General features: G+C 36.7%; 1 protein-coding gene across 1 annotated transcript; it reads left to right on the plus strand.

Annotated features, from left to right (window-relative positions):
* Nucleotides 1-879: 879 nt before the first annotated feature.
* On the plus strand, nt 880-19,486 carry LOC100633438 (uncharacterized PE-PGRS family protein PE_PGRS54-like). Its single transcript, XM_019999754.1, has 90 exons — nt 880-982; nt 1,037-1,545; nt 1,608-1,661; nt 1,709-1,741; nt 1,794-1,838; nt 1,887-1,958; nt 2,028-2,072; nt 2,176-2,373; nt 2,438-2,473; nt 2,515-2,568; nt 3,639-3,710; nt 3,756-3,971; nt 4,018-4,089; nt 4,133-4,204; nt 4,259-4,312; nt 4,360-4,431; nt 4,736-4,933; nt 4,978-5,013; nt 5,055-5,108; nt 5,153-5,224; nt 5,296-5,502; nt 5,555-5,626; nt 5,733-5,810; nt 6,079-6,132; nt 6,195-6,254; nt 6,299-6,352; nt 6,426-6,497; nt 6,545-6,625; nt 6,669-6,749; nt 6,798-6,869; nt 6,917-6,979; nt 7,065-7,190; nt 7,237-7,299; nt 7,342-7,413; nt 7,468-7,539; nt 7,589-7,651; nt 7,907-7,978; nt 8,031-8,066; nt 8,201-8,344; nt 8,407-8,533; nt 8,585-8,727; nt 8,781-9,021; nt 9,065-9,264; nt 9,381-9,438; nt 9,484-9,618; nt 9,667-9,777; nt 9,835-9,995; nt 10,249-10,374; nt 10,421-10,441; nt 10,490-10,534; nt 10,598-10,669; nt 10,734-10,940; nt 10,993-11,064; nt 11,110-11,235; nt 11,283-11,498; nt 11,970-12,041; nt 12,092-12,163; nt 12,217-12,270; nt 12,328-12,399; nt 14,127-14,288; nt 14,341-14,412; nt 14,466-14,591; nt 14,639-14,845; nt 14,887-14,958; nt 15,005-15,076; nt 15,150-15,203; nt 15,258-15,326; nt 15,369-15,422; nt 15,473-15,544; nt 15,592-15,672; nt 15,725-15,805; nt 15,855-15,926; nt 16,053-16,115; nt 16,161-16,286; nt 16,614-16,676; nt 16,722-16,793; nt 16,846-16,917; nt 16,958-17,020; nt 17,075-17,146; nt 17,235-17,270; nt 17,321-17,464; nt 17,511-17,637; nt 17,686-17,828; nt 17,881-18,121; nt 18,248-18,447; nt 18,491-18,548; nt 18,599-18,733; nt 18,778-18,888; nt 18,941-19,107; nt 19,150-19,486. Exons 1-90 carry the CDS (start codon nt 904-906, stop codon nt 19,399-19,401), a joined length of 9,255 nt encoding a protein of 3,084 aa, XP_019855313.1. The 5' UTR covers nt 880-903; the 3' UTR covers nt 19,402-19,486.
* The last annotated feature ends 200 nt before the right edge of the window (nt 19,487-19,686 follow it).

A 19,686-nucleotide genomic window follows, 5' to 3' on the forward strand; every position in this document is an offset into this window, starting at 1 on the left:
ATACTATGTAGCTGGAGAGTTTCCTACAAAATTTTGGTATTTTGAGCAGATTTCGGTCAAAATTAGATTATAAATTTTTTTAATGTAGCACTAAATTTTGCCAAGATTAAAAAAAAGAAAATTTTAACTTTATATATTTTTGTTGCATATACATGTATTTATTTTGCATGGAAAATTTGAGCTGATTCTGATCAAAATTAAATTTTCATAGATTTGATTAAAGTCCCTGTACTGTAGTACATGGTCTCAGACCAAATTTTGCCAAAATTGAAAAAGACAGAATTCTTCAATTCTATATTTGTTTTCTGATACATATACATGTATTTTTGTTGCATAGAAAGTTTGAACTGATTCCAATCAAGATTGAATTTTTTGTGAATTTTAAAATTGCTCAAAAATCTGGTCAAAGTCCCTGTACTGTAGTACATAGTCTCAGGCCAAATTTTGCTAAAATTGAGGGCTCGAACATTGTATAGTTAGCATTTCATTTTTTGTGAATTCGCTAATACATGTAAATTTGCTGGTATTTGCAGATTTATTTTTCACCCTTCAGCTATCTTGTACCATATTTTCCATTATTTTATTTTCTAAAGCGTCACAAAATCCCAAAAATCTCTCACAACTAACTTCCTTCTATATGGTATAATTTTGCTATAGGCTATGAAATTTTTTACAAAAATCACAAAATATTTTTGACCACAAAATTACCAGTGCTACAACACTAGTTCAACATTGCATCTTCAGCATCAGTTAGTATTATATATGGGTATTTTCCCTCAAATTTACTTGTGGTTTTATACTGTGTCAACTGGACATGAGGCTCTATTGTTACTCAACAAAGCAAGTGCGTGAGGTAAGTACTAAAGTACAGTACATTACTCAATAGTATTGTGCCTTTTAATAATGAAGAAAATTATGTCTTTAGTATTGAAGGCAGTACTGATCCTGTCAGTGTTATCTCAATCATGTATCTGCAGTAGTGGTAAGTGCTATGTAAGGTCCTAATACAATTAATGACTTGCATGCACTCATATAGATTTCTTTGACATTGTTGAACTCGCTAATTTAAATGGGAGAGTTGGTGATGATGTATCATTTGTTAGAGAGCCAAGTGGGCTGGAGGCTTATCAATTATCTCGCCCAATCACTGTATCAGCTAGTAATAGTGACTGGATCAATCTCAGCAAGAGACTCCCTAACAGTGCTTATTTTGCTCATATTGATAGTAACTACATTGGTAATGTATTTGTGTGGTCAATCCAATCCAGCAGTGTCATTGTTAAAATGGATATAGAGAGAGAAGGGACAGAACATCAGTTTCTCAGTATACAAATATTAGACAGAGAACCAATCAAGTTTCAGTTGCCAGCAACAAACTTTGATTATCGGACAATTGGACTGAGAATAGCTTATGGTTGTACTGTGACTGCTTTTGTTGACTGCTATGAGTTAACTTCTACTGATCAGTCTGATTTAATTCATGGGATAAATAGCACTGATCATGTTACTATTTTTCAATCAGCATCATCATCTAACATGCCAAAGGTTAAGTACTAAACTATCTCTGTAGTATCTTGTACTTATTACCTGTTATTTATATCTTTTAGGTATCAGAGCTGATTATTTCCTCTGTAGCAAGTTTAGGAGTTAGGCGTTGTGATGTAAGTAAAAAAATCAAAATATTGTACTTCACTTCTTTTTGTCACAGAGAATTAAAGTGAAAGTCGGAGCTGACAAACAGGTTTTAAAACAATTTTACTTGTCATGATGATTTAAAAAATAAACGGTACTAGGGTATGCAAGGTGTCACTGGGCCAATTGGTCTGCCAGGACAAAAAGTAATGATTTGTGTTTTTGATATACATGTATGCGTTTTATATCAATAGGGGGAAAATGGTGAAAGTGGCATTCGTGGTTCTACAGGGGAACCTGGTTTGCGTGGAGGACAAGGACTTCCTGTTAGTCATATACACATTTAATGACAATTATATAAAATATTTAAATATGAATTATATTTAATTTCGTAGGGTCCTCCTGGAGCAGCTGGTACTGATGGTGATAAAGGTGAAATGGTATGTGGTTTGTGTGTATAAAGTTTTATTATGCCTAACTGCTTCGTGCTATTTAGTAATATCACTTGTTATTTTGATATGTTACTGAAAATTTCTGTTGTAGGATAATGAAGGGATGAAAGGAGTTACAGGGGAAGTGAGTCCTCCTGGGAATCGAGGTCCTACTGGTGATGCTGATGATAGAGGAATGAATGGTACAATGGGAATGAAAGGAGAGAATGGAAGTAGAGGAGACAATGGAATGATCGGGACACTTGGAGACAGAGGGAGAAAAGGATTTCAGGGAAGCAAAGGAATAGATGTAAATATTGTGCAGATGTACTAATCAATATAATTATGCGTGTGTTGTTATCTGTCTCTCTTAGGGAAAGGATGGCAATAGGGGAAGAAGTGGACTACCAGTTAAGATTATAATCACTTTTTGATTAAAATAATAGTTTAGGGCCCAATAGGAATGAAAGGAATCAAGGGTGCTTTGGGAGATAAAGGAGAAAATGTAAGAAATTAAGTTACCATTTTAAAATAATACCATTCATGTACATGTATACCATACCATGCATGGTAGTTATGGGTTTTCATTTCACAGATTTTAGGTTTCAGAAAAAATTACACATACATGTATAGTCACACCTTATTTTTGACATATTTGAAAAAATTTAATCCTTGAAAAAATTTTACTGTGTAGTATGTATACTGTGTATTATATTCAGAGTTTCCCACAAAGCATGCTAAGTGAGCTAAACAGCATGAGCTTCATGAACTGACAAGCACTATAATACAGTACATGGCATTTGGAGCAACTTTAGAATTCATTAAAATCCAAATTAATCAGCTCAAAGTTGATACAAAAATAAGGATATGTACATGTATCAGAATTATAAAAATGAAGAATTCTCTCTAAGCTATTTTTTGATGAAATTTAGTCTTTGACCAAAAACTATAGCCTAATTTGGTTGTTGGTCCAATTTTTGAACAGCTTTAAAAATTTGTAAAAAATCCAAATGTGATTGGAATCAGCTCAAAATTGAAATATAACATAAGAACATATATACGTATCAGAAAAATTATAAAAATGGAAAATTCTCTCCTAGCCATTTTTGGTGAAACTTGGTCTTTGACCAAAGGCTATGGTCGTTGGTCCAATTTTTGAGCAACTTTAAAAATTCATAAGAAATCCAATTTTGATCGGAATCAGCTCAAATTTTCTACACAACATAAGAACATGTATATGTACCAGAAAAAATTATAAAAATGGAGAATTCTCTCCTAGCCATTTTTGATGAAATTCGGTCTTTGACCAAAGGCTATAGCCTTTGGTCATTGGTCTAGTTTTTGAGCAACTTTAAAAATTCATAAGAAATCTAATTTTGATTGGAATCAGCTCAAATTTCTATACAACATAAGAACATGTATATGTATCAGAAAAAATTATAAAAATGGAGAATTCTTTCCTTATGATTTTTGTTGAAATACCCTGTACTGAAGAAGCTACATGAGCACTATATGCCAAAATTGTATGGGAAATCCTGGTTACATGTATATTTTGACCCATTGTCATCATTACAGGGTGATATTGGAATGAAAGGAGAGCTTGGTAGTAAAGGACCACAAGGACCATTAGGCAAAGGAGGATCACCTGTATAATACTGTCATATTGTATTACAATTATGTACATCACAATAGGGTCTTAAAGGAATAAAAGGACAGAGTGGTGTTGATGGTGATAAAGGTGATAAAGGAGAGAAAGGAAGGGAAGGAGGACCAGGAGTTAATGGAACTAAAGGACTAACAGGAGAGAAAGGAATGAAAGGAGAGAAAGGTTCTATTGGACTACAAGGAAGCAAAGGAGATACTGGCACTAATGGAAGAAATGGTAGCATTGGCCTACCTGGAATTGATGTATGTGCATGTATATACATGTATTTCTCACTTTCAAGAATTATAGGGTATTCCTCGTATGCCTGGTTCCAAAGGAATGCTGGGTGGACCAGGAAGAGAAGGATTATCAGGAGCAAAGGTTATAGTTCTTTACAAACTACTATTTTATTACATAATTATAGGGTCATCAAGGACAAACAGGTTTATCTGGAATTGATGGGGTGCCAGGTGTTGCTGGAAAACGAGGGCTTCCTGTTAGTTTATACATATACGAATAATGAATTTGGTTCTATTTTTTTATTGTACAGGGTAGAGAAGGTAACATTGGTATGTTAGGTGATAGAGGACAAAAGGGACAAACGGTATGTTGTGTAATAACATGTTGTTATACTTTCATTAAAAAGTGTAGGGCCCAAAAGGAATGAAAGGTAAACGTGGCGATAGAGGGTTACACGGGCTAAATGGTACTAGAGGACTTAATGTAAGTTTGAAACATAAGGTGGATTCTCAATATGACGCATGTGCATCCGTCACGACCGGAAGTGCTGTATAAACCAATGGGAACATACGTCAATGCATCAGATTAGAAAACATTTCTATTCTGACGCATTGACGCATACTCCCATTGGTTTATACAGCACTTCCAGTTATAACGCTAGAGCATGAAAAGCAATGCGTCATATTGAGAACCCACCTTTAGTTAGATTTTCAATAGTTTACTTACTGTGTCATTTTTTTCTGATTGTATTTCAATATACTGTGATAGCACCTCTCCATTGTTACAGGGAAGTGAAGGGATTAAAGGAGTTAAGGGAGAAGTGGGTCCTCCTGGGAATCAAGGTCCTACTGGTGATGCTGGTGATAGAGGAATGACTGGTACAATGGGAATGAAAGGAGAGAATGGAAGTGGAGGAGACAATGGAATGATTGGATTACCTGGAGACAGAGGGAGAAAAGGATATCAGGGAAACAAGGGAATAGATGTAAATATTTGTCAATTTTTTAGCATAATTTAACTTGAGTATAGGGAAGTAATGGAACTGATGGAAGACGTGGAAAACCAGTATGTAAGTGAACTTTTTGAATTTATTTTAATTGAAATAGGGCTCTGTGGGGAACAAAGGAGCTATTGGAAATAAAGGAGACAATGGAACCGATGTTAGTAACTTGATGTATATAGTTGCCATCTTTATTATTATTAGGGGATGGTGGGTATGAAAGGAATGCCAGGTAGCAGAGGACCAATGGGTCCACTAGGACCAACTGGATCAGCTGTAACTATAATAATAATAACATAATTATTTAAATAAATAATTATTTAAATAAATAAATTATTATTTTGTAGGGATTTCATGGAATAAAAGGACCTAGTGGTGGGATTGGTGATAAAGGAGAAAAAGGATATAAAGGAGGACAAGGAATAACTAGAAACAATGGTATTACCGGAATCACAGGAGATGTAGGAATGAAAGGAGAAAGAGGCCCTGTTGGGTTTAATGGTGATGAAGGAAATATCGGCGATAAAGGAATGAAGGGCTTGCCTGGACTAAAAGTAAGGACTAGTCTGATTTGAAATAATTACATTATATTTTGTACCATACTAGGGCCAAATGGGTAATACTGGTCATATTGGCGGTACTGGTGATAAAGGAATTGTTGGATCCAGAGGGGACAAAGTAAAGTATAATACAGTGTTTTAGACTTTAGTACATGTATATGTCATCATTATTGGCCTCACTGCGCTTTATAAGGTACTGGATACTTTGGTTATTTTTAATGTAGGGAATGATGGGAGACAAAGGTGACATGGGGGACATTGGACCAACTGTAAATGGATCAGTGGGACCTAAAGGATTTAAGGCTAGTTAGATAAATCTACTTTAGCTGCAAAATTTCTAATTATACCTGTACCATAGACCTGCCATACTTTGTGTTCATTTTACTTGAGAAATTCTATCTTTGAATGACATCTTGGCTTATAGTTGATGCACATACATGTGCATATGCATGCATAAAATAGACCTTTAGATGTTGTAGGAACATTTAATAATTATTGGCAACATCAATATTATTTTTATATAGCCATGTACCTGTTGTGTTTTATTTTAATGATATTTTTATCGTTTAGGGTGAGAAAGGGGACAAAGGTAACAGAGGACCCAAAGGAGGCATTGGTTTTGAGGTAAATCAAGTCATTGTGATTTTTGAATGAATTAATAACAATTCATTATTATTATCATTTAGGGTCCTAAAGGCACAAAAGGTATGAATGGCCCTCCTGGTGACGGTGTCATTGGATCTAAGGTACAAAATAATTACATGTGTATTATATTTATAAATTGGCACAGGGTGAGATGGGTCCATTTGGAGATCCTGGCTCTAGAGGAGATGATGGTGAAATTGTATGTTCACATGTTATGATGTAGCAGTTTATTATTTTTGCTAATTGCTAATAATACCATTCCCTTTATATAGGGTATGACTGGTGATGATGGTGATGATGGTGAAACTGGTTTTAAAGGTTTTAAAGGAATGACTGGAGATCGTGTAAGATGTCATTATGACTGACCACAAAGGATATAATTATATTTCAGGATGCTCGTGGATTGAAAGGTTTTCCAGGTATGATCGGTGATGATGGCAATGTGGGAAGCCATGGAGCAATTGGTCCAGCTGTAAGTCATTAGTGATTTATAGATACTAATTATAAGAACACAGGGTAGTATTGGGTCAAAAGGAAATACTGGTCCTCCTGGTGGTAAAGGAATAAGAGGATCAATTGGTTCTACTGGTATTATTGTGAGTTTTAATAAAGAGAGAGTCATTGTGACAACTGTATATTAACAGGGAAATAAAGGAATGCAAGGAGTAAATGGAGACTTGGGTATGAGAGGAGATGATGGAGAACCAGGAGAAAAAGTATAATCATAATTTCTTGCACTAAATTCTATATCCCTTTTTATAAGGGTTTTATGGGAAATAAAGGATATAGAGGTCTTCGTGGAATTACTGGAGCACAGGGCGGCCCTGTGAGTTTGTAATAGCATTTATACCTTATACATGTATGTGTTTATTATACTTGGCTTACTTCTTATTTTTCTTTTCTTTTTTTAGGGAACAAAAGGAGAAACCGGTATCATTGGTGATAATGGTGAGACTGGTGTGCAGGGAGATAATGGAACTAAAGGAGATGCTGGTCGTGTTGGAAAGCCTGGTCCAAAGGGAACTGCAGGATTAATAGTAAGTTAAAATTGTGTTATATTGATGAGTTGAAACAATTATAAAGGGATTTACTGGAAAGCCAGGACCAAGAGGAGATACTGGAAATACGGGACCACCTGGCAAAAAAGTATGTGTGTTTTAGCTAAACTGTGAAGGCATACTCATAAAGGGCTTGATTGGTGGTGTCGGGCAAAATGGAGACATTGGTGATACAGGTTTGAAAGGATCAAAAGGCATCACAGTTAGAATTTTGTTGTTTAAAGCAGTAGAATATTGTCTCATTTGTGTATAATAGGGTCCTAAAGGAGTAAACGGGTCAAAAGGTGATAATGGAAGTACTGGAATGGATGGAAGAATAGGAAAAATGGTTATCTTTATTTGCTTGTAAAACTGCATTATTCTTTTAAAAATTTCAGGGCTTGCAAGGAATGAAGGGTTGGGCAGGAGATCATGGTGACATTGGAAACATTGGAGACCCAGTACTGATATTATACATTTTGTGTATAAAATACCATACAGCCAGAAATATTGTCAGGGAATTGATATTAACAGTGCAGTGAGCAACCACCAATATAAAATCTGCCGTCTTGTTTTATTCTTCTCATACTCAATAATACATGTGGCTCCTAAACTCCCACTATAAAATATGCCATTGGAATTTGTAATGATTGACAATTAAAACAACTCTTGCCAATAGTTTCTGGCATTATGGTATGCATGTGTGAATGTTTTAGGGATTTAATGGGATGCCAGGTCGTGATGGTGATAAAGGAATGCAAGGTAACACAGGCTCAAAAGGAAAGAAGGTTAATTGTATAGTCTTGCTGTAATATAAATTCATAACGTTTATACATGTAGGGCCCTTTTGGAAACCTTGGGTCCAAAGGAATAAATGTAAGTATCATTTAGACTGTAGCCAAAGCACTTTTGAATAAATAATTTTCTATATCTTTTCTACAAAATTTAATTCCTCAAAATTTTGTTTGCTATTATTAAAAAAACATCACAACTTTATGTTAATGACATAGGGATGTAAAGGTAACACTGGGAACCCAGGTGACAGAGGGCGGACAGGTTTGAATGGACCTGGGGGAAAGAAAGGACCACCTGGATTAAAGGGGCAGTCTGATCATAAAGGATTCAGAGGAATTTTAGGAGAAAAAGGAGAAAATGTATGTGATATATCATGATGTGGCCATTAAATTTAACGTATACATGTACATCAATTGTAAAGGGTTCAATGGGTAATACTGGTATTACTGGATCAATGGGACAGAAAGGTGATAATGGTAATAATGGAATCGTTGGGCCATTAGGAAAAAGAGGACTCCAAGGAAATACTGGTCAAAAAGGCTGTCAAGGTAATTATTTATATGTAAATTTTCATTATGATTCATTTGACTATTTTATAGGTGAGCCTGGAAATAAGGGAAGTAAAGGAGACCAAGGAGCTTTTGGGTTTAGAGGAAAGAGTGGATTGAATGGAAGAATTGGTCCTAGTGGAAAAGATGGACATCCTAGCCCTCCTCCACTTAGAGGTGATCCTGGAGATAAGGTTGAAAGGCTCTTGTTTATGTATGAGAATAATATCAATTGCTTTATTTGAAGGGTGAGAAAGGATTTATTGGTTCACCTGGTCAGAAAGGAAATGTTGGATTAAAAGGAGAAAATGGAATGCCTGGTGCAAATGGCCATTCTGGTCCATTGGGTGATCCTGGTAATGATGGATTGCCTGGAGCTAATGGATCAACTGGACCACCTGGTAAAAATGGCATTACTGGATCTAAAGGAGATATGGGAGATCAAGGAGAAAGGGGAGAAGATGGGGAAGTTGGATTACCTGGAAAAAGTAGTAGTACATGTAGTAATATTAGCTAATGCATTAATGTCAGGTGGAGCTACTGGAATGAAGGGACCACCTGGAGAAAAAGGCTCTTTTGGTATTAATGGAACTGATGGTATTCCTGGACACACAGGTGATAAAGGGACAAACGGAACAACTGGTGATTCTGGTAACAATGCTACTGATGGTGAAAAAGGAATGAAAGGATCTATGGGAGACAAAGGTCGTACTGGCAAGCCAGGACCAGTTGTAAGTCAATGATTATATTAACTGATTTTAACTTGCTCTCGTGCGTGTATGTACATGTACATGATAATGTCTTTGTTGGATTTCTGGCTTCATTATTATTTTTGTTTATTGTACAGGGTGACTCTGGTTTAAAAGGCTGTAAAGGTGATTTAGGATCTCAAGGCGAAAATAAAAGTATTATATAAAGATACTATATGCATCATTGATATGTTGGCTTAGCTGTAACTGGTCCTCCTGGAGGACGAGGTAGTCCTGGTCAATATGGTTTACCTGGTCAGAAAGGATCTAATGGGACTATTGGAGTAATGGGACCCAATGGGATTGAAGGAGATAATGGAGATGTTGGAAAGAATGGTATGAAAGTGCAATTTATAATGTTTTTGTGTTACATGTAACTTATAGGAACTGTTGGTGAAGTTGGGATGAAAGGCAAGAAAGGTGAACAAGGATCACAAGGTATACCTGGTAATCCAATTGGTCCTCCTGGTTCACCTGGACCGCCTGGAGTAAGAGGTAACATTCATGTACAATTTTTGATTAATATACATGCATGTATAATGTGATTTTAAGGAAGAAAAGGCCCTCCTGGAATGATAGGCAGTAAAGGCAATGAGGGACCCGATGGACCAAAAGGTGACAAAGGAGAAAGAGGGAGACGTGGAGTCAAAGGTAACTCAGGAGATAAAGGATCAACTGGACTTAATGGAGACTCATTTGGCCTTATTGCTAAGGTATGACATGCATTTAATATTTATAGTACATGGTTAGTAGGTCTGTATGGGATTTATCAGTCCTAAAACTGAGGCTAATATATTGCTATAATGTGCTATGGTTTAAATGCACCATTTTATGTTACTTGAGCCGGGCTGTGTATTTGCAGTGCCTTCTAGTGATGAGCAAAGATGAGCACTTCATTTTTCAATGTTATATAAACTATACTGACTTCATGGCAGTGCAGTAACTATAAGACTGTTACATGTATAGGTATATCAGAATGAAAGTGGATTGCAGCAGGAAGATGGTCATGAGCAGGGTGACTTGGCTTTTAATCTGGAGAATCAGAGTTTATACATTTATGTCAACGCCACAACTGCCTTGAGAGCATGTTCTGTAAGATGAATTTGTGTTTGAAAAAATTGTATGTATGGTTTTATAGGACTTTATCCCTGGCCCTCCTGTAAGAGCTTTAATGTTAATATTGCTATGAATAGTATTATTATTTTAGGGTTCTCCTGGAGAACGTGGCTTGCGGGGAAAACCTGGATCAAAAGTAAATTTTTAATGCATTGAGAGATGATTATGATGCTGCAATTATGGCTTACATGTATTTTAGGGTGATAAGGGGGCATCAGGACTGCCTGGATTAAAAGGAGAGCCTGGTCCAAGAGGTAGACCTGGCAAAATGGTATCTCTTTAATAAATTATTATATGCACTTAATTGTAACACAAATCATGTTTATTTTGCTTAGGGCCCTCAAGGGCCTACTGGTCCAGGCGGAATGAAAGGAGAGAAAGGAAATGAAGGAATGAAAGGAGATCAAGGTTTGAAAGGAGCTGCAGGAAAGAAAGGAATTCCTGGCCCTGTTGGAATGAAAGGATTCCCAGGATCAATGGGGCAGAAAGGAGAGAAGGGTAATCAAGGTGCCAGAGGAAGATCAGGGAAACCAGGACCAATTGTAATTCATTTATAATTTTAAACAAAATTTCAAGATAGTAATTATATTTTAGGGAGAAAAAGGTGATACTGGACCACCTGGCCTAAATGGTACAACTGGCTCTATTGGTAGACCTGGGAAAATGGTAAATTTTTTTGATAGGATCTATAACTAGTTCTTTTACTTTTAGGGTCCTCCTGGTCACCCTGGTCCACCTGGTATGAAAGGAATGAAAGGTATGAAAGGAATGAAAGGAATGAATGGATCACGTGGTGATGAAGGACCACTAGGACCACCTGGTAGAAAAGGATTGCCTGTAAGTACATGCTACCTTAGCATTGTGTTATAGATTGTTTGGTATAGGGACCACCAGGAGAGAAAGGAGATAAAGGTTCACCTGGACCAATAGGTGACAAAGGTGATATTGGTCCACCAGGAGAAAAGGGGAACAATGGAACTAAAGGAGATAAAGGAAGTAAAGGAATGGAAGGTGACCCTGGACCAAAGGGAGAGAGGGGTGAGAAAGGAGACCCTGGTATTGATGGTATTAATGGCACCAGAGGACCTCCTGGCATCGATGTAAGTAATTAATGTAGCCAGTTATTTGGTAGTGTGTCCACTATATTTTGTAAATAACTTGCTGGCTTTGTTGTTTACAATTAACACAAAATTAATGTACCGTATAGCAAGAAATTTCAGAGGGAGTAAAATTTGACGAATTGCTAAATTTTAGTGATTGGTGGATTTTAATTTGGTGAATTTGTGGCCATGTGCCATTGAGCATGTGCATAATGGCTGAAAATGAAGGGTTTTATTTTGGCAAATGGCTATCAAAACACCAGTTTGCCAAATTTAATTCCCTCAAAAATTTCTCTCTACATGGTAATTTTTGAAAATTTATTGACCACATCCAAAATTTTTTGTAAATGGGCGGATTGCCCCAAAATCCAGGAAATAATATGGGACTGATGTCTTCTTATACATATTATATTTGCTGCACTCAGTGTGGGTGAGGTATTGCATGTAATTAAGTACATGCATATTTTACAGGGAATGGATGGTCAAAATGGAACAAAAGGCAATCAAGGTTTGCAAGGTAGACGTGGTAAACCAGGCCTCCCTGTAAGCAGAACTTCCAATCAATTATTAAAATTAAAATGTGTTGTTATCAGGGTGATGTGGGAAGAACTGGACCTCCAGGTATTAATGGAACAAGTGGTCCTAGAGGATTACCTGGGAAAACGGTAATCATTATGCTTTGCTTTCATGGGCATGCATAATCGTTTTGTGTTTGCAGGGACCTCCTGGACCTAAAGGAATGAAAGGACAGCAAGGACCAAATGGAACAACTGTATGAATTATATCATTGTAAATGAAGCTGTTATTTATTCCATTGATCACATTAAAGGGTATGAAAGGAATGAAAGGAGAACCTGGCCCAATAGGGCCTTCTGGCCCCTCTGGAAGGAAAGGATTACCTGTAAGCCACCATATATAGTTTATAAAACAATGGCATTGTTTAGCATTGCATAGGATTATTTATGCATGCTATATTATAGATGGTAATTTTGCAGGGTTTATTTTTATTACATTTTTTGATACACATTGATGTCCTTATGCTGTGTAGAAAGTTTGAGCTGATTACGAGTTCAATTTTTTGAGTTACAACCATTTTAAGAAAATGTCAAAATTATAAAAAATATCCAAGGCTATAGCCCATAGTTTTTTCCGAAAAATGGCTCTGAAATCACCCCAAATTTTTATTACATTTTCTGATACATATTGATGTCCTTATGCTATATAGAAAGTTTGAGCCAATTCTGAGCTCAAATTTTTGAGTTATGGCCATTTTAAAAAATGAGCCAAATTTTGAAAAATACCCAAGGCTATTTTTTTGCCCATGATTTTTTCAAAAATTGGCTCCGAAATCACCCCAAATTTTTATTACAATTTCTGATACATATTGATGTCCTTATGTTATGCAGAAAGTTTGAGCCAATTCTGAGTTAAAATTTTTGAGTTATGGCCATTTTAAAAAAATGAGCCAAGTTTTGAAAAATACCCAAGGCTATAGCCCATTTTTTTTTTTTTTTTTAATAAATGAAATTTTGTTTGAAATAATAAGAGAGACACGGAGATAGACATACAGACAAATCATAGTAATAAATTTATAATAATTAAATAAATAAATATTTTAGTTAGTAATTTATTATGTGACCATCAGACAGTGCAACATCAGGATCATAAACACCGGGCCGATACAATGATTTTCTTGTTCCTCGAATGCAGCGGATGGTCGATCGTAATATTGAGAATGATAATTTGCCCATAGTTTTTTTCCAAAAAATGGCTCCGAAATCACCCCAATTTTTTATTACATTTTCTGATACATATTGATGTCCTTATGCTATGTAGAAAGTTTGAGCCAATTCTGAGCTCAAATTTTTGAGTTATGGCCATTTAAAAAAATTGAGCCAAGTTTTGAAAAATACCCAAGGCTATAACCCATGGTTTTTTCAAAAAAATGGCTCCGAAATCACCCCAATTTTTTATTACATTTTCTGATACATATTGATGTCCCTATGCTATGTAGAAAGTTTGAGCCAATTCCAAGTTAAAATTTTTGAGTTATGGCCATTTAAAAAATGAGCCAAATTTTGAAAAATACCCAAGGCTTAGCCCATGGTTTTTTCCAAAAAATGGCTCCACAATCACCCCAAATTTTCATTACATTTTTTGATACATATTGATGTCCTTATGCAGGATTTAAAATTTGAGCTGTTTCCAACAAATAGCTTTTGAGCTATAAGCATTTTTAAAATGAGCCAATTTTTAAAAAACAAATTTAGCAATAGGCTTTTGATGCCTTGTGTCACATGTACAAAGTTTGAGTCAATTTTTGAGCCATGGGCATATCTGCTATTTTTCTTCACCATTTTACTACATTTTCACATTGACCATGTAGAAAGATTGACTTAATTGATTTCAATCACAAATTTTGGAGCTAGCACAAAGTAACCATGTACTACCCTTTTGTCTTATAAAAAGTTTCAGTCGATTTTGATAGCAAATAATTTTGGGGCTTCGGACATTTAAAATTGCACATATTGTTATTTTCAGAAAATTAAAATTTTTTAAAAACAGCTCATGCGTGTCAAGTATGCTAATTTCTGAAAAATAATCATTTGTGTTGTAATTATTTGTTAGGGTCTTCAGGGTGAAACTGGCAATCCTGGTGAGAAAGGAAACCCTGGGCGACAGGGAAAACCAGGTCCTCAAGGAATGAAAGGCTCACATGGATTTAAAGGAGAAAAAGGAGAGAAGGGTAATGAAGGCTTAAGAGGAAGAGCAGGAAAACCTGGACCAATGGTATATTAAGGCATATGCACTTAAGTTATTAAATCAGATAACTTATTTTTAGGGAGAGAAAGGTAACACTGGATTACCTGGATTGAATGGTACAACTGGGCCTATTGGCAGACCAGGGAAAATGGTGAATATACACTTACGTATATCTATTCAATTGTATAGTGACTATTATTTTAGGGTCCTCCTGGTCCTCCTGGTCCACCTGGTATGAAAGGAATGAAAGGTATGAAAGGAATGAAAGGAATGAATGGGTCACGTGGTGATGAAGGACCACTAGGACCACCTGGTAGAAAAGGATTGCCTGTAAGTACATGCTACCTTAGCATTGTATTATAGATTGTTTGGTATAGGGCCCACCAGGAGAGAAAGGAGATAAAGGTTCACCTGGACCAATAGGTGACAAAGGTGATATTGGTCCACCAGGAGAAAAGGGGAACAATGGAACTAAAGGAGATAAAGGAAATAAAGGAATGGAAGGAGACCGTGGACCAAAGGGAGAGAAAGCTGATAAAGGAGGTCCTGGTCCTGACGGTGACAAAGGGGAAAGAGGACCAAAGGCAAAGTCTACTTTATTTAATTTGTTTATTGTAACTAATAGGGAGACCCTGGAGCAAAAGGTAACAAAGGAGACCGTGGCCCTAAAGGCAATAAGGGAGAAAAGGGCATCAAAGTGAGTAGCTATGCATGGGACCTGTTATGAGTATCATAATTGTTAGGGAGACAAAGGAGACAAGGGAGATATTGGACCACCAGGTGAAAAAGGTGGCATTGGAGAAAGAGGAGAAAAAGTATATTTTAATGCATTAAGTCCCATATAGACATAATATGTATAACTCTGTACATGTACATGCATGCATATAGGGAGAAAAAGGAATGAAGGGTGATCAAGGAGATGTGGGTCCCAAGGGAAATGATGTGAGTGAATAGGGATTCATAATTATTACATTATATACTTTACATGTATGTTAGGGTCCCCATGGGCCAGTTGGTGATCCTGGGCCTCAAGGTCCTTGTGAAAAGGGCAATCCTGGACCAAGAGTAGTACAATAGTTCATTGATAATTAAAATATATCATAATAGGGAGATAAAGGACAAAAAGGAGAAAACGGCCCAGAGGGACGCATGGGACCTAAGGTAATTTTATACATGATTGAAAATGCTGCAGCTGAATATTAATAATGTAGGGATTGAAAGGAAAGAAAGGGGAAATTGGTATGCGAGGACCTATGGGAGATAAAGGCCCTCCAGGAAATGATGTAAGTGATAACTAAGAAAATAATTATTAATATTGTTTAATGTTTAGGGGCCTAGAGGATTTCCAGGAGACAAGGGAAACCAAGGTCCAAAGGGAAACCAAGGAATAACTGGAAGAACTGGAAAGCCTGTAAATATTATTGTTGTTGAATGTGAGTGTAAAACTTGTATCAATGTTAAAGGGAAGGAAAGGTTCAAAGGGAGACATGGGTCTTAAGGGAGAGAAAGGTTTAAAGGGACTCCAAGGAAGATTTGGTAAACCAGTAAGTAGATTCTGGTATTTACGTAAGTATTATTGCTATTGTTGACAAGGGTTTGCCTGGAGCTAAAGGTGAGAAAGGAATGAAAGGAAGCATTGGTTATAAAGGAGAAAAAGGAATGAAGGTAAGTGGAATTATCACAAAATTAAATAATCAAGCAAGGGTGGGTTTATATACTGTATTTATTATGACAGTGATTATTTTATGAGTATAATCAGCGTCTCCTATATTTTATTAATAATGTATACAGGGTTGCAATGGTAGCATTGGTGACACTGGGCTGCCTGGACCCAGAGGACCTACTGGAAAACAAGTAATAAAATTAAGAATTAATGTTTTTAATGGAAGTGATTCATAGGGTTTACCTGGAGATAAAGGTAGCATGGGCAGAAAAGGAGACAAAGGGCCAAAAGGAGATAAAGGAGCAGTTGGACGTACTGGACAGATTGGTAAAATTGGCCCCCCTGGAATGAAAGGAATAAATGTAAGTGAAGCATAGAGCACCTGGCCATTTAGCATAACTGCACATCAATAGCTGGTTAGCTGATTCTCTGAGCTACATGTACTTTTGATGAAATACCTTGTACTGTCCATTAGTCTTTGTCTTAATTTTGAAGCAACTTTTTTAAATTCTAAATAATCCAAAATTAATTGTCCCACAGATTAGTATATATATCACAAATAATTAGATTTTTACTAGTTCAGTTGCTTCAAGGCATGTACTTGTCTATTGTAGTGCTTGTCAGCTCATGAAGCATACTTTTAGCTCACTTAGGAAACCCTGGTGTCTAGATAATAATGTTATTTGCAGGGAACAATGGGAATAAAAGGAGTGAAAGGATACTCCGGCTCTAGAGGCTCACCAGGAATGAGAGTATGCCTATAATGCATGACATCAAACCCCTTCAATGTATGACAGGGTCCACCTGGTCCCAAAGGAATGAAAGGGGAAACTGGACCGAAAGGTGACCAAGGAATGATAGGAGAAAAGGTAATCCTGTAATTTTTAAAATTTTGATATTATGCTTGGACTTTTAATTCAGGGAATGATGGGAACAAAAGGAATAAAAGGAAGTACTGGTTTACCAGGTGCTAGAGGACTTCCTGGATTAAAAGTAGCTATTCGTATGTGTCCAGTGTCTTTGATTTCTTTAGGGATTGAAAGGAAACAAAGGTATAAAAGGTGAAAAGGGAGCAAAAGGTTTTCATGGAATTAATGTCAGCTTAAGAAATTTACAGTAAAAAGAATTAGATTAATAGCATTATTTATAGGGTACTGATGGTGTCCCTGGAAGAAATGGTAGCATTGGTATACCAGGTCATCGTGGTTTACCAGGACAAAAGGTTAGCTGTAGGGCTTGGAGGCAAGGCATATGCTATCTTTGTGACACAAGTCTATTTGTATTATCATTTACTTGTATAATTTATCTAGGGAGAAAAAGGAAGTCCTGGGTTAAAAGGAGATAAAGTATTGCAAGCTTATTATTTTACTATTGTTATTAATACTTGATGTAATAGGGCATTGTGGGAGATAAAGGTGAAAGAGGACCAATTGGTATTCCTGGATCTCGTGGATCCCCTGGAATGAAAGGAGATCAAGGATTAAAAGGAGAAAGGGGTCCTACTGGAGAAAAAGGTTTTAAAGGTCAAAAAGGAGACACCGTAAATTGCTTTTAGTAAATTATCATCATGCATAAGTGTGTAATAGGGTATAATGGGCACTGAAGGAATGAAAGGTGTCAAAGGTGACACGGGAATAAATGGGACTCCTGGAGCAAGGGGATCTCCTGGACTAAAGGGAATCAAAGGATTTAAAGGAACCAAAGGAATAAAAGGTGGCTATACCTTTCAATATTAAGTGTCTACTTATTATTTTTATGTAGGTGCTAATGGTACTAAAGGTGTTGAAGGTGACCCAGGTCGAAGAGGTTTTCCGGGAAAAGATGGATTACCTGGACGTACTGGCCCTCCTGGAAAAGATGGGGAACCATGCATGAAAGGACAAAAAGGAGAAAAAGAGGAAAGAGTATGATGCATGATCATTGTTTTCCTTTTATGGTTACTATGTATCTATCTAGGGAGAGAAGGGAAGTAATGGTACGAAAGGAGACATAGGACCTCCTGGAATGAAAGGGGAAAAAGGACAAGCAGGAACTGATGGAGATAAGGGAAGGACAGGAAAACCAGGATCCAATGGAATACCTGGAATACCAGGAAGAGCTGGACCACCTGGAAACAAGGGAATGAAAGGAGACAAAGGCTCCAAAGGAGAGAGAGGATTACAAGGAGAAACTGGAAGAACTGGACTCAGTGGCTCAGGTTAATACAAAGAGCATTCCCATGACCATAAAATAATTATTGTATTCACTGAGCTATTTGAAGTGTTGATTTTGGCGATATTTTAATTTGTTGAAAAAAAAGCATATATTTTATTTTTACATGCAGATGGTCCTAAAGGAGATAAAGGAGACGTAGGAGAAATGGGAACGCCTGGTATTAATGGTACTGATGGTTCAAAAGGAGATAAAGGATCTAAAGGTGATAAAGGAATGAAAGGATTGCCTGGACTCGATGGAATGAAAGGTGACAAAGGGATGAAAGGATCTCCTGGAACAGTTGGAGGAATAGGAAAAACAGGCCCAAGAGTAATAAAGTCCTAAAATTGTGTCATATTTACATATTCCATAGGGAGAAAAAGGAGAAAAGGGAATGCTTGGTGATCCTGGTTTACCAGGAAATGTAACTGGTTAGTTCATTGCCATATTGATTAATGGCTCCAAAAAAACAATAATATAGGAATAATGGGTCCAACTGGACCAAAAGGATTAGTAGGACGTCAAGGACCACCTGGAAAACGTGGTCAGAAAGGTTTTATTGGACCTCCTGGGCTAAAAGGCATGAAAGGAATAAAAGGAATGAAAGGAGATGATGGTAAAATTGTGCTAGTGTAATTTCACCTTATCATAATGATACAGGATCTCAAGGATCTCAGGGTATGAAAGGGGAAGAAGGAGATCCTGGAAAGAGAGGGCTGCCTGGAGATCGTGGTGGATTGCCTGGTCCACAGGGAGATATAGGGCCACCTGGTACATACTATATAAATGGAATGTATTGGGTAATGACGACATTAACTTGTAGGGCCTCAAGGCCATAAAGGGATCAAAGGTGACAGAGGAATGACTGGTCCACCAGGTTCAAAATGTCCCCCTGGACCGTCAGGAGACACTGGCCCAAAGGGATATAAAGGTGACAAAGGAAGTATTGGAAATAAAGGGGATCGTGGTCCACCGGGAATGAACACGATGGTGAAATAAACTGCACAATTCTTTATGATTACTCTTTTGCAGGTGTTTTATAATGAAACACAGTTTCCTGACTGTGGGCAAGATACAGATTATGTTCATGGAACGATTATATTTAACTTAGAAAACAAGAACTTGTATGTGTGCATTGATGGAGTGGGCTGGGTGAAGCATACATGCAACTTTGCTTCTATGAGAGAAGAAAGAGATGTAAGTGTTACTGGCAATTGGCCACAAGCAAATATTGATTTACTGGGAACTGTTAGTGACTCCTTGTCAAGGAAAAAACATCATTAATAATGTACAGTAGACTGTGTGTTATGCAATTGTGATTAATTTGAATTTTATTTTAGTTATATGAGTGATTTTGACAATCTATATATAGCAATTACGTATAACAGTCAATGCATATTACAACAATAGTTACTAATTGTAAGTGGGTGTCAACCCTTCCCTCTTTTGCCCCTTTGGGTGATTGCAGGGTCTATGCATTGTATTATGCTACTAATAAGTGTGAATTGTAAGTTTTGACATGTGCTTTGGAATAACAATTGATGATTATTGATTGCCTACTAAACTGTT

Source organism: Amphimedon queenslandica, unplaced genomic scaffold, assembly GCF_000090795.2.
Source record: "Amphimedon queenslandica unplaced genomic scaffold, v1.1 AMPQUscaffold_13241, whole genome shotgun sequence".
Lineage (NCBI taxonomy): Eukaryota > Metazoa > Porifera > Demospongiae > Haplosclerida > Niphatidae > Amphimedon > Amphimedon queenslandica.